The following is a 15,447-nucleotide window of genomic DNA, read 5'->3' on the forward strand; positions in this document are numbered from 1 at the left end:
TTACTGTATATAAATACAGCTGGTTTTTAAGTGTTGATTTTGTAACTGCAACCTTGCTGTATTCATTTATTCTAATAGTTTTGTTGCAGAAACTTTAGAGTTTTCTATGTATAAGATCAGGTTATCTGCAAATAGAGATAATTTTATTTCTTCCTTTCCAATTTTGATGTCTTTTATTTCTTTTTTCTTGCCTTGATGCTGTAGCTTGAACTTCTAATACTATATTGAATAGAAGTGATGAGAGTGGGTATCTTTGCCTTGTTCTTGATCTTAGAGGGAAAGCTTTTGGTTTTTCACCATTGAATATATTAGCTATGAGGTTCTCATATATGGTCTTTATTATGTTGAGGTAATTTCCTTCCATTCCTAGTTTGTTGAGTGTTTTTTATCATGAAAGTGTGTTGTATTTTGTCAAATGCTTTTTCTATATTAGTTGAGATGATCATATGGTTTTTGTCCTTCATTTTGATAATGAGATGAATTACTTTGATTGATTTGTGTATGTTGAATCATCCTTGCATTTCAAAGTAAATCTGGCTTAGACTTAGTGTGTTATTGTTTTGGGGTTTTTTTTCTTTTTAGCATTTTGCTGAGGATTTTTATATCAGTATTCATCAGGAATACAGGTTTGTAGTCTTACTTTCTTTTATTTATTTATTTTTTTAAAATTTTTTTGCGGTACGTGGGCCTCTCACTGTTGTGGTCTCTCCCGTTGTGGAGCACAGGCTGCGGATGCGCAGGCTCAGCGGCCATGGCTCACGGGCCCAGCCGCCCATGGCTCACGGGCCCAACTGCTCCGCGGCATGTGGGATCGTCCCGGACCGGGGCACGAACCCGTGTCCCCTGCATCAGCAGGCAGACTCTCAATCACTGCGCCACCAGGGAAGCCCTTGATGTAAATTTTTTAATGTAAGTGGTGTTGTCAAGCCATCTGGTTCTGGGCTTTCCTTTCTTTGGATGTTTGTGGTTACTGATTCAGTCTCCTTACTGTAGTGTAGCTTTGTTCAGTTTATCTGTATCTATCTATCTATCTATCTAATCTATTATTTAGTCTTGGTAAGTTGTATATTTCTAAAAATTTATTCATTTCTTCTAGGTCATTCCATCTGTTGTTGTATTCGTAGTAGTCTCTTAGGATCCTTTTTATTTCTGTGGTATAAGTTGTAATGTCTCCTCTTTCATTTCTGATTTTTGCTGAGTCATTTTGTTTTTTTTCTTGTTAGTCTAGGTGAGGGTTTGTTGATTTTGATACTCTTTTGAGAAGAACTTAATTTCATTTATACTTTTTTCTATTCTTCATATCCTTTATATCTGCTCTAATCTTTATTATTTCCTTCATCTATTAATTTTAGCTTTCATTTATTGTTCTTTTTTTAGTTCTTTGAGGTGTAAAGTTAGGTTGTTGATTTGAGATCTTTCTTCTTTTTTAATGTAGATATTTATTACTATAAACTTCCCACTTAGTACTGTACCATTTACATTTAAAGTAGTTACTTATAGGGAACTACTCACTATTGCCATTAAAAAATTTTTTTCTGTGTGTCCTGCAAATATTTAGTCACTCTTTTCCTCTCTTGCTGCTTTCCGTGTTTTATTGATTTTCTTTTTTCTTTAGTAATGACATGCTTTAATTCCTTTCTTGTTTTCTTTTGGCATCTTTTATAGGTTTTTTTCATTGTGTTTACCATGAAGATTACATAAAACATAGTTATAACAATCTGTCTTGAACTGATAACAACTTAAATTACATACAAAAATACTATTCCTTGCTCCACTTTGTTCAGTGTCATAGACTATGTCTTTTTATGTTTTATATTCACTAACATAGTGTTATAATAATTTTTAATGCTTTTATTTCTTAAATTCTATACTCAAAAGTGATTTATGTACCACCATTACAGTATTACAGATTTTTGTATTTGTATATTTACCTTTACCACAAAATCTTTATATTTTTATATGCTGTGTGTTGCTGTCTAGCTTCTTTGATTTCAACTTGAAGGACTTCCTTTAGCAGTTCTTGTAATGCAGGTCTTTGTGGTGATAACCTTTCTTAGTTTTTCTTTATCTGGGAACGTCTTTATTTCTCCTTCAGTTTTAAAGGACAGTTCTGGTGGATATATAGTATTCTTGGTTTGCAGGTTTTTTCTTTCAGTACTTTGAATGTATTATCCCACTTCCCTCTGGCTGGTAATGTTTCTATTGAGAAATCCACTGATCTAATGGGAGTTTCTTTGTATGTAATGATTCACATTTCTCTTGCTGCTTTCAAGATTAACTCACTTTTGACTAGTTGTTTATAGTATGTCTTGATTTGAGCCTCTTTGGGCCCATCCTAGTTGGAGTCCTCTGAGTCTCTTGAATCTGGATGTTCATTTTCTTTCTCAGATTTGGGAAGTTTTCGGCCATTATTTTTTTCAGATAAGCTCTCTACCCACTCCCCTTTCTCCATCTGGAACTCCTATAACGGGAATATTGGTCATCTTGGTGATATCCTATAAGTCCCTTAGGCTTTTTCACTTCATTCCTTTTCTTTGTTCCTCTGACTAGATAATTTCAAATGGCTTATCTTTGACTTTGCTGATTCTTTTTTCTGCTTGATTCAGCCTGCTGTTGATTGTCCTGTAGTGAATTTTTAAATTTAGTTACTATATTTTTCAGCTCCATAATTTTTGTTTCGCTATTTTTCTGGTTTCTTTCTCATTGGTAATATTCTCATTTTGTTTATGCATTGTTTTCCTGATTTTGTTTAGCTGTCTATTTGTATTCTCTTGTAGCGCGCTGAATTTCTTTATGACCATTACTTTCAATCCTTTTTTAGGTAATTCATATATCTCCCTTTTATTAGGGTCAGTTTCTGGAGAGTCACTTTGTTCCTTTGTTTGAGCCATGTTTTCCTGTTTCTTCATGTGCCTTCTTCGGTGAATTGTCTGTTTAATCTTTTGTCCATTGTTTCATTTTTTATTGTTGAGTTTTGAGGGTCTTTAAAAGTATGTTCTGTGTATTTTTCAGGTATGTGACTCAATTTTTTTCTCTGAGTTGATGGCTAATCTTTTCATTTTCCTTACAGTATCTTTCAAAAAGAAGTTCTTTAATTTTAAAGAAACCCATTTTATCAAATTTATTATTTTAGGAGGGGAACCAACGTTGTGTCTAAAAATCTTTGTTTAACCAAATGTCACAATGATTTTCTCCTAAAAGTTTTTTTTTTTTTTTTTTTTTGTGGTATGCGGGCTTCTCACTATTGTGGCCTCTCCCGTTGCGGAGCACAGGCTTCGGACGTGCAGGCCCAGTGGCCATGGCTCACGGGCCCAGCCGCTCTAAGGCATGTGGGGTCCTCCCGGACCGGGGCACGAACCCGTGTCCCCTGCATCGGCAGGCGGACTCTCAACCACTGAGCCACCAGGGAAGCCCACTCCTAAAAGTTTTATACTTTTATGTTTTGCATTTGGATCGATGATCCATTTTGTGTTAATTTTTTCATAAAGTATGAGATACTGCTTTAAGTTCATTATTTTACATATGGATATCTGGTTTTCCAACATTGTTTTTCTCCACTGAACTTTTTTTGCATCATGATCATAAGTCATTTGACCACATCTATTTTCACCTATTTCTGGTCAGTACCTTTTCTCTTCCAGTGATTTATGATTATGCTTGTACCACACTGTCTTTATTACTATATCTTAATATTAACTCTTAAAACCGGGTAGTATAAGTCCTTTCTTCTTCTTTTTCAAAATTGTTTAAGGTATTTTAGGTCTTTTGTATTTCCACATGGATTTGATAATTAAATTGTCAGTTTTTACCAAAATTCCTCCTGGGATTTATTTGAATCTATATATCAATTTAGGGAGAATTGACAACAATTATTAAATCTTCCAATCCATGATAGCAGTATATCTCCCTTATCTAGGACTTTAATTTTACTTGGCAATGTTTTATAATTTTCAGTTTGTGTGTCTTAAGACTTACCCTTAAATATTTCATATTTTTTAATGTTATTGTAAATGGTATTCTCTTTAAATTTTCAATTTCTGATTGTTTTGTTGCTAGTATTTTCACATGCGGTTCATTTTTATATATTGATCTTGTATTCTGCAGTTTTGCTACACTCACTTATTAGCTCTAGTAACTTTTTACAAAAAGATTACATAGAATTTTCTCCTTAGATGATTATGTCATCTGTGAATATAGAGACAATTTTTCTTCTTTTCCCATCTGGACTCCTTTTATTTCTTTTTCTTATCTTATCACACTTATTAGAACTTTCAGTCCAATACTGAATAAAAGTGGTAAGACTAAACATCCTTCCCTTGTTTTGATCTTTGATCTTTCACTAATAACTATGACAGAAGGTATATTTCAGTAATGCTTTTTAGCAGGTTGAGTTAATTCTGTTCATATTCTTACACTTATCAGGAATGGATATTGGATTTTGTCATGTGTTTTCTCTGTATTTTTTCATTTTTTGAAAGGATTGTATTACTTTTCTTTTAGTTTCTTTTTTTATAGTAGAAAAGATATTTTTATGATTTTAAACATTTAATATTTATTGAGAATTGTTTTGCTCTGTGTAACTACAGTCCATCTTGAAAAACATTTCACATGGACTTGAGATCAATGTGCATTCCACTCTTTTTTTTTTCTTAAACATCTTTAATTGGATCTTTTAGTTTCTTAACAGGGTGAATTACATTTATTTTTCAAACATTAAGACCAACTTAACATTCCAGAGATAAACCTCACCTGGTCATATATTGATGTATTATCCTCGTTCTGTGTTGTATTCATTTTGTTAAGGACTTTTTTTTTGCAGACGTGTTCATGAGAGATGATCTTTAGCTTTGTTTCCTTGCAGTGTCTTTGGGTTTGTTGTTAGCATAATGCTGCCTTATTGCAATAACTTGGAAAGTTTGTCCTCTTCAATTTTCTGAAAGAGTTTGTGTAGAAATGGTAATATTTGTTTCTTATATGTTTGGGAGCATTCACCAATAAAGCCATCTGGTCCTAGAGTTTTCTTTGTAGGATGTTTATAACTGCATATTTATTTCTTAAAATGAATATTGGTGATTCAGGTTATATCTTTCTGCTTTAATGAGCTTTGGTATTTTATCCTTTTCAAGGAACCTGTTTCATCTATATTGCTGAATTTGTTGGTGTAAGTTGTTCACAGTACTTCCTTACTATCCTTTTAACATCTGTAGAATCTATAGTGATGTCACTTCTGTCATTCTTGATATTGGTAGTTTGTATTCTCTCTCTTTATTATTCTTAGCAGTCTGAGTGGAGATTTCATCAATTTTAATGATCATCTCTAAGAACGAACTTTGGTTTCCATGGTTTTCTCTATTTTCTTGTTTTCTTTTTCTATTTTTGATCTCCATTTTTTCCTTTCTTCTGTTTACTATGGTGAGTTTCATTGCTCTCTTTCTTCTAGTTTCTTAAAGTAGAGGCTGAAGTTACTGATTTGAGACCTTTATCCTTTCTAATACAGGCAGTTAGTAAAATAAAATTTCCACTGAGTATTCCTTTAGGTAAATTTCACTAATTTTGATATGCTGAACTTCCATTTCTCTTCTATTAGTAAGTTAGTAAATAAATTTTCTAGTTTCTATTGTGATTTCTTCTTTGATTCATCATTTATTGAGAAACATGTCATTTAGTTTCCAAATATTTGGAAATATTTGAATATTTGAGTTGTTTTCCAGCTTGGGCTTAATTGCAATTGAAGCTATTTTAATCACTTGTGTAACTGTCTTTGTATGGATTGATTTACAATGATTATTTTCTAGTTAAATCCATCTCAGTCAGAATATGTACTTTGTATGACTTAAATCCTTTCAATTTTAATGAGACTGGTTTTGTGCTCCAGAATATAGTCTATTGGTAAATTTATCTTATGCACTTTAAAAAGTGCTTATTCTTTTGTTTGTGGAGTGTTCCATAAATATCAGTTATGTCAAGATGGCTTATAACCATGTTCAATTCTTCTATATTCTTACTGATTTTCTGATTGTTCTATCAATTATTGAAACAGGTGTGTTGAAATCTAATATTTTTGGACTGTCTGTTTCTCCACTCAGTTCTGTCAATTACTGCTTCATATATTTCAAAGATCTGTTTTTAGGTACATAAACATTCAGGATTTTGATATTTCTATTCTTGGATTGACCCATTTATCATTGTAAAATGACTCTCTTTATCCCCATTAATACTCTTTGCTTTGAAATTTGCTATTTTTATAGCAAATCTAGCTTTCTCATTATTAGAGTTATTGTGGTATCTCTTTCTTCTGTCCTTTTACTTTTAGTCTAGGTATCTGTGTCTTTATATTTAAAGTTAGATTCTTACAGGCAATTTATAGTTGGGTTTTGCTTTTTTATCCAATCTAGCAACATCTGCCTTTTATTTAATTGGACTGTTTATATCATTTACAATTAATGTGATTATTGATATGTAAGTATCTGAATTTAAATTTTGTGTCTTGCTCTTTGTTTTCCCTCTGTTCCTGTTGCATCAGTTTTTTCCCCCTTCTTCTGTTTTTTGGAAGAACTGAGTATTTTTGTGATTCCACTTTACTTCCTTTGCTTATTTATTAGCTATAACTTTTTTTTCTTGATGTTTTAGTGTATGCTTTAGGGTTTATAGTATACATCATGAACTTTATCACAGTGTACCATCAAGTAATATGGTACCACTTCAAATATAGTATAAGAATCTTATAATACTGTACTTTCATTTTTCTTCTCCTGGAATTTTGGGTATTTTTTTCTTACATTTTATTCTTATATATTTCATAATTTCCTTAATACATTGTTAATATTCTTCCTTTAATAGTCAATTATCTTTAAAAAGATTTTAAAACAAAGTAAAAATTATGTTTACTTACATATTTATTATTTCTAATCTTAATTTCCTTTGCATAGATCCAGATTATGACAGGTATTATTTTCCTTTTACAAGAAGGATTTTAGAAGATGTATTTATATTGTGCTTGTCTGTTATTGTAGAGGTTTGGAAAATTATCCTGTAAAATACCAAATAGTAAATATTTTAGGCTTTGTGTGCCATTTAATCTTTGTCACAACTACTCAAATATGCCATTGTGTCAGGAAAGCAGACTTGGATAATATGTAAATGATTGGATGTGGCTGAGTTTCATTCAAACTCTTATTTACAAAAATAATGGGTCATAGGTAAGAGGCATCTTTTGCTGACTTCTATGCTACTGAATAATCTTTCAGTTTTCTTATTTCTGAAAAAGTCTAGTTTATTTTTGTTTTAGAAAGATATTTCTGTGGGTATAGAATTCTAGTTTGACAGTTTTTTTTTTTCTTTTACTACTTTAAAGATGTTACTCCACTGATTTCTGGCAAGAAATCTTATTTTTAATTACTGGTTTTACATAATTTGAGAGCAATGTATTTCTTTATTTTTATTGCTTTAGTATTTTAAGAGTAAATCACAATTTATGTTCTTATTCTCTTACTGGCCATTTGGGTTGTTTCAAGTATTTAGCTAATATGAATCATGCTGCTGTGAACTTTCTGGTACACATCTTTAGGTGCCTTTATGCATACATTTATTTGTAGTGGAATTGCTGGGTCATGGAAGAGGCATATGACCAGCTTTAGTAGATACTGACACATGGTTTTTCAAAGTGATGGTACCGTTTTACAGCCCCATCAACGACGTGTGAAAGCCCTAGTTGCTCCATGTCCTTATTGACATTTGATATTAATCTAGTCCCTTTCATTTTGGTCATTCTGGTGATGTGTAGTGATATTTACTTAGGATTATAATTTGTGTTTAGTTGATCACTAATGAATCTGAGCAACTTTTCATGTATACATAGGAATATACCTTCCATTGTTTATGGGTACATAAAAACCTATGTGAGAATGCTAAATACCCAATTTTGGCAGTTTCTACTTCTAAGGACAGAGAAGGGGAGGAATATGTTGGACAGGAGGGTTCACAGAGGGCCTCAACTTACAGTATTATTGCTAAACCAGAAGTGGATACAGGAATATCTAAAATGTTTCATTTCTTCACAAAATTTAATTTTTGTAAAATATGCATAATATAACATTTGCCATTCAAACCATTTTTAACTGTACTGTTCGTGACATTTAGTACTTTTACATTGTTATAGAACCATTACCATCACTCAAAAAATTTTTGAGAGGTCAGTTTAAATGCTTAATTCAGCATCACATAGTTTTTATAAACATTATCAGAGAGTAAAATTTTACAGTGTATTTCTAATACAAGTGTAAATTCACATCCGGAAAACAAAAATTTGGCTATTCAAAGTTTGAACAAGCTTCCAAGGGTAGGATTTTTCTTGTCAAGTTGTTAGGAGTTTATAATGTAAAGAGCTTTCTGTCTGAAGGTACATTAATGTCAAACTTCAAAGTGATGAGTCACATTAATTCAACAGTTACCTCTTGCATATTTCTATATGTATAGCACTATTTTGCATTATGATACGGGTAAGTCATAAATAATTAAAATAAATGGTTCCTAGTTGCTCTTGCCATAATCATTTTATGATATAGCAGTAATGTTTTTCAAAGTCATCTGTTTAAATGTTCACAAACATTACCTGTACTTTTGTTTTCATCTTCAGATTATGACTGTACCTAATGACCCGTATACTTTTCTCTCTTGTGGTGAAGATGGAACTGTTAGGTGGTTTGATACACGCATCAAAACTAGCTGCACAAAAGAAGATTGCAAAGATGTAAGAATCAAGTTTTTGTACAAATGATGAAAAAAATTAAGATTATACTTAAAATTGGGTAGTAAGTTAACTCTGTTATGAGCTTATGGATAAATTAAGAATTTTTTATTTTATAAAATTTTCAATAAGTATATTTTTATAATCAAAAAAATCTTAATTAAAATGTTAATAGTGAAGTTAAGGAACTTATACTTAAATTGTACAGTTCAAATATATTTATAAAAATTTATATAATTGTTCAGTATATACGATAGCATTATAAAAACTTGAAGTATTTATCAGTATATTCCATTTATTTATGGAGGCAATTTTGGCTTACCAATAGCAGTGATAAAAGCATGTAGAAGTTTAGTGTCTCTTTTTATTTTTACCCTGTCCTTTAAACCAAGATTTATTTATATGCTATCTTTTGTTTTAGACAGTTAGATACCATTTAATCAACATGTTCATTCAGATTTAGCTCACTCCTCTAAAGATAGAGCTTCACTATCAATTTTGTATTTTTTAAAATAGTATTTTAAACTTGAAAAAGACCTGAGAAATCAGTCAGTGTAAGGCCCCAGACAACTAACCCTAAATGTTATTTAGAGACAGTAGCTTTTGTCTCAGATCATTTTAGAGTAGTAAATGAAGTAAGCAAGTATTGCTAAATATATTTTTACTGATAGTTACAAAAAAAAAAGTTACTAGTAATCAGGTTGAGTGTTTGCTAATCAAACCTGTTACTATTGTTAACATGCTTTAGGTGGAGAAAAGATTATTTTATACATTGAAACAGAGAAGAAAAAAAATAGAAATAAAAATATTTTGTCAGTTTTTATACTGTATACATGTATACACATACACAATTAGGAACGTTGAACTGAAGGCAGAAATAAGTTTAAAATAGCAGGTTGTTTATTAGGGGCATTTGGTTTACCTGTTTCTTAGTAAATAATAGGTCCTAAAATTTGTTATGTCAAAATCTTTTAAGCAGTAGTTTCGTATACAATGTAGTTGGATTTAATTTTGCTTTTATAATCAAAAACTCTGTAAAACTAAAGAATAAAGCAAAGCTAATAAGTGAAATATTGTTAAATTTTTTCTCAATAAAACTTTTGATTTCTTTATATGTAAAAAGGAATAGAGAGAGTATAAAGAAAATTGGTAACTAGGGTAATTCTTAAATCCTAAAAATTTAGAATTATGAGCAGTATTTGGTGAATAAATTCTATGTAATAGGAATAATGTTCTGAGGCCCATAATTAAATACATAAAACTTAGCATAAATGTAACTTACAAACTCAGCTATTCTGAGAAGAGTGAGGAGTTAGAGTTGTAGACAAAATAGTATAGAATTAACAGTACCTTAAAGCTATATCTTTGGGGTGATAACTCTTATATTTTCTAATGCTTGTATAGAGATAAGTAGTGACATTATAGTGAAGCCTGTCTTTGACATGGCTTCAATTTTATATGTATGTATGTACTTTGTTTTTGAATGGGTAAGGAGGCAGATTTTATAAGTTAAAAATATAAAATTTTAATATCAGGTTATGATATTTTTGTTATATTTTAATAGCAATAATTAAAATTAAAATATCATGAGTACCATATAAAATGATTATACTTATGATAGACAAAGGTTGATTATACCTCCATGTTTACTGTCCAGTGGATCAATGATCGCAGGCATTTCTAATGACATTAATGACTTAATGACATATTACATAGGTAGTGTATGAGTTTTTTAATATTTCTAAAGATGATCGTTTTATTCCTGAGTATGAGAATATTTAGGAGGCATTTTGGTTTTTTTCCTCCCTCATTGTCATACTGACTGAATTAGGATTTCTGAAAAAGATTTTCTTGTTCTAATTGAAGGGAAAATGTTTTAAATAGACTATTATCTGTTGTAAAGCTTATGTAACTGGTATTTTTTTATCTTTTGTAGGATATTTTAATTAACTGCCGACGTGCTGCCACATCTGTAGCTATTTGTCCACCAATACCATATTATCTTGCTGTTGGTTGTTCTGATAGCTCAGTACGAATATATGATCGGCGAATGCTGGGTACAAGAGCTACAGGTAAAAAGACATATATTGGAGAAAATATGAGATCCTATCAGTTCAAAGGATAAATCTTTTTTTTATATATAAATTTATTTATTTTTGGCTGCATTGGGTCTTCATTGCTATGTGCAGGCTTTCTCTAGTTGCGGTGAGCGGGGTCTACTCTTCATTGTGGTGCGTGGGCTTCTCATTGCGGTGGCTCCTCTTGTTGCGGAGCACAGGCTCTAGGTGTGCGGGCTTCAGTAGTTGTGGCTTTCGGGCTCTAGAGCGCAGGCTCAGTAGTTGTGGCGCACGGGCTTAGTTGCTCCGTGGCACGTGGGATCTTCCCAGACCAGGGCTCGAACCCATGTCACCTGCATTGGCAGGCGGATTCTTAACCACTGCACTACCAGGGAAGTCCCCAAAGGATAAATCTTTATGATGTATTGCAATTTAAAAATTTCATTAGTTTCACGTAAAATTTAGTAAATAGAATGTATTTAAATACTATGGATTATTATAAAAAATAGCATTTCACCAAGTTTTTATGACCCATCAGTGTGATACTTTTGCAGTTTATCACTTTAAAAAGTTGTAACACTTGATATATTAATTTCCTGGGTCTATCATAACAAATTACTCTAAACTGGGTGGCTTAAAATAACAGAAATTTATTCTCTCACATTTCTGGAGGCTAAATGTCTAAAATCAAGATGTCGCAGGGTGGTTTTCTGCTGGAGGCTCTCATGGAGAATCTATTGCCTGCTTCTCTCCTAGATTCTGGAGGTTGCTGACAATCCTTAGCATCCCTTGGCTTTTAAATGTATCAGTCCAATCTCTGCTTCCATATTTACATGCTATTCTCTCCTGTGTATCTGTGCCTGCATTTCCCTCTTCTTATAAGAAAACTAGTTACATTGTATTTAAGGGCCACCATAATCCAGTATGACCTCATCTTGATAATTACATCTACAAAGACCCTATTTCTAAATGAGGTCACGTTCTGTGTTTCTTGGTGGACATGAATTTTCAGGGGACACTCTTCAGCTCACAACACTTGGCTTTCCTAATTTCTCTTTGCCATCTTTTCAATCAAGGGGATAATAGTAAGCGTGGTGGAGAGAAAAGTTAGGAAAGGACAGTGACTTGGGTGTGTATTAATATATAACATATTTATGCCTACTTAGTAGCCTAGCTAAAGTACTGTAAATGATGCTGCAGTACTGAATGTGAATTTGCCTTAAACTCCTATTTGTTCCTCATCTGCTTTGGGATCAAACCACTTCTGAAATATTCACCTCAAAGCTAACTTCCATTAGCATTTTCTGTCAAGGAAGGTCAAGATTGCACATTCTTTCTCTCTCTCTCTCTCTCTCTCTCTCTCTCTGTCTCTCTGTCTCTCTCTCTCACACACACACACACACACACACACACACACACCCCAAATATACATACATATGTACACATTTATATATATATTCACATATTTTATGGCATCAAAAATAAAAGTTGACTTGGGCCAGAAATTAACAATGTTGATCTCAATGTCAGTTTATGTCCAGTGAAAATGGACCTAGATTACTGAAATGGGAAAACCAGATGGGATCTTTTTTCTTTTCTTGAACTGTGATTGAGGAGTCTTGTCTATTTGGACATGCATGTTTAGGGGGAACAGTAGTAATATATGGAACTGTAGGCTCAGTTATCATTTCTCAACAGATGGGACATGATTGAAATTTTGGGCAGGGCAAGATAATACAGCTTTGTGGGATTCTTAGAATTTAGCATTCCTGGGTCTGCAGAGCACAAAGTGCCAGTCGTACCTCTCCCTATCATATTGCATTACGTTGACGACCACCAAAATTAATTAAAATTAGAGTGGTATTCCCACTCTGTTATCTTATAAGAGGAGACTTTCATGGCAATCAAAGATCTTTTACTGACATACAGTAAAAGGTAAATCATATTAAAAAGGTACTGTACTGTTTTATCTAGTATGCTAGTAAATATCAGCTTTCCGATTTATATTATAAAATTATATTATCTTAATGTGGGGAATTTTTAAGAGATGATTTAGTGTGACTGTAATCACAATATAAAATTGATTAAATAACTCATATTTCCAATAAAACATTGATGTAATCTGGAATTCTAGAAAATCATGAATTCTTTTTGGAAGATATGTAACTTTTATACTATATTCATTTTTACTTTGTTACAAAATTTGACTGGTGATTAAAGAGTCTTTTCCAGAAATAGAATATGATAGCTTGGATTTATGTTGCTACGTTAAATCACATATCTCATAATTCAGATTAAGAGTTTTTCAAGTGTTTTTCTTGAAAAATATTCTGAATTTTAAACAGCTCCTTTTTTCTTATTTAGGGAATTATGCAGGTCGAGGAACTACTGGAATGGTTGCCCGTTTTATCCCCTCCCATCTTAATAACAAGTCCTGCAGGGTGACATCTCTGTGTTACAGTGAAGATGGTCAAGAGATTCTTGTTAGTTACTCTTCAGATTACATATATCTTTTTGACCCAAAAGATGATACAGCACGAGAACTTAAAACTCCTTCTGCAGAAGAGAGAAGAGAAGAGGTAAGTTTACTCAAAACCATGTTCTTTATTGAATTCAGAAAACATTAACTCACTAACTCCTAGAGCATTAATTCAGTAACTCCTAGGGCCTGAAGGGCTTCAAAAAATAGAGTTAATTTTCATGGCATTTACAGTCTTAAGGAGCAAAGACATGAAAATACGCATGAAAGAATGGGAGTAATAAATAAGGATAAGGTGCTAGGCGAAAGTATTTTTAAAGAGAAAATATTTAATAGCAAAATGTTTTTCAAGTTTATGGATGCACATCAGCAGGCAAGAAAGATGAACAGTTCTGACAGTTGCAGAAGAGGCAATTAAAATAATAAATAAATGTGATGTATAAACTTCCAAGAGACTAAATGTTTATATTCATGCAACAATGTTTACTATTCATATGTTGATAGCAGTCCTTCCTGTCTTCTCCTGATTCTGCCTCTTTCACAGTTATGAATTAGTGACATGTAATATTATCTCTAGGTACATTTTGTAAAACAATGACCCATATGAGTGAGTGAGAAAAAGGTAAGTTAAAGTGTCTGAACATGCACACACAACACAACACATACACAGAATTGGGAGAGGAGGGGATTGCTGTCCTCATATAAATAGTGAATGGTAATAGGTAAAACTCCTATTGGTGCATGAATATAAACATTTAGTCTTTTAGAAGTTTATACATTCCATTATATCTATATATCTATATCTGTAGATACCCTCTTTATCAATTTCTAGATATAAATATAGATATATATTATGTATTGGAAACTAGGTGAAAGAACTACTTTTCCTAAAATGACTCTAAAATACTAAATCATTTTTCTTACTTATGAAAAGCAATAACCAGAAATAGTATATCCTTGACAGTACACAGCAGTAGAAAAATGTTTGCTTTAACCTTGTTAAGGTTCTTTCCCCAGTTTTTCACTTTGGCTTTTTTATTTTACAATGTCCTATGGTTGTTTTTGTTTTTTTAATTTGGTTGCACCGGCTCTTAGTTGCACCTCCAGGTCTCCTTAATTGCAGCACGTGGGCTCCTTAGTTGAGGCACACAGGCTCCTTAGTTGTGGCATGCAAACTCTTAGTTGCAGCATGCATGTAAGATCTAGTTGACCAGGGATCAAACCCGGGCCCCCTGTATTGGGAGTGCAGAGTCTTATCCACTGCGCCACCAGGGAGGTCCCTACAGTGTCCTGTGTTTAATCACTCTATTCTTTGGATTATAAATGTCTTTTGAAATTAACCATTGCTTTTTATTAATTATCAGTGACTTTTAGGTATTGGTCCAACTCTTCTTAATGAATACATTTTAAAGATACTAGAGAACAATAACAATTTTGTAATTCCTATGAGATGCAAAACCAAATCCAGTTCTTATAGTTGCAGGTTGAGAAGGCTATAAAATTAGAAAAAAATCAAGATTACTTTATAAATGTGTTTTTGGGATTTTAAATTTGGCACTGTGTTTAAGTGAATTAGGAAATTGGTGAAGAAGAGGGTATGATGGCTAATAAAACAATTTTTGAGTTTATTGGTCTGATTGAAAATGTGAAATCTGCTCTGTCATTTTGTTGTTGCTATGTAATTTCCTCTTGAGATAACGCGCTTCAGTAAAGTTACAGTCATACTTTGTGACTGTTACAGAACGAAAGAGTTGGAAATGCAGAAACATTTTAAGTGAGCCAACTAGCTTTTATCCCATAGAATACTTAGCCTAAAGATGTTTATAAAATGAGTGAAAGAGGCTTAATTATGAACAGTTGGTTTTTTTGAACATGTTTTTCTCAGTATTCTTTGTTGAATTCACTAAATTAAGAAAAATAATTCTCAAAATGAATTAAAATTAAAAAAATAAATTATGCTTATTGTAATAAATGAAATAATTCACAGGCCTATATAGAAAAAGAAATTAATAACCTGTCCTCCTCTTAATCTCACCATCTTTTCTTTCAGTGTTTTATGCTAAATCCTTGACAGTAATGTTCAGACAAACTCATCTCAGCTCACCAAATATTTACTGGGTGGCTACTATACTACATACGCTACTAAACTTTAGAAAATCAAGGAT

At 32.2% G+C, this 15,447-nt stretch overlaps 1 protein-coding gene across 7 annotated transcripts in view; it reads left to right on the forward strand.

The window, feature by feature from the left end:
* The window catches only part of DCAF6 (DDB1 and CUL4 associated factor 6), a 172,777-nt gene that overhangs the window by 68,382 nt on the left and 88,948 nt on the right, over positions 1-15,447 (forward strand). For all 7 annotated transcript variants that reach the window (XM_065874548.1, XM_065874519.1, XM_065874526.1 and 4 more), the window contains 3 exons: positions 8,636-8,749; positions 10,683-10,818; positions 13,168-13,382. In XM_065874548.1, the coding sequence (XP_065730620.1) occupies positions 8,636-8,749; positions 10,683-10,818; positions 13,168-13,382 (465 nt within the window). The remainder of the gene's footprint in view (positions 1-8,635; positions 8,750-10,682; positions 10,819-13,167; positions 13,383-15,447) is intronic.

This window comes from Phocoena phocoena, chromosome 1 (assembly GCF_963924675.1).
Source record: "Phocoena phocoena chromosome 1, mPhoPho1.1, whole genome shotgun sequence".
In the NCBI taxonomy this organism is placed as follows: Eukaryota; Metazoa; Chordata; class Mammalia; order Artiodactyla; family Phocoenidae; genus Phocoena; species Phocoena phocoena.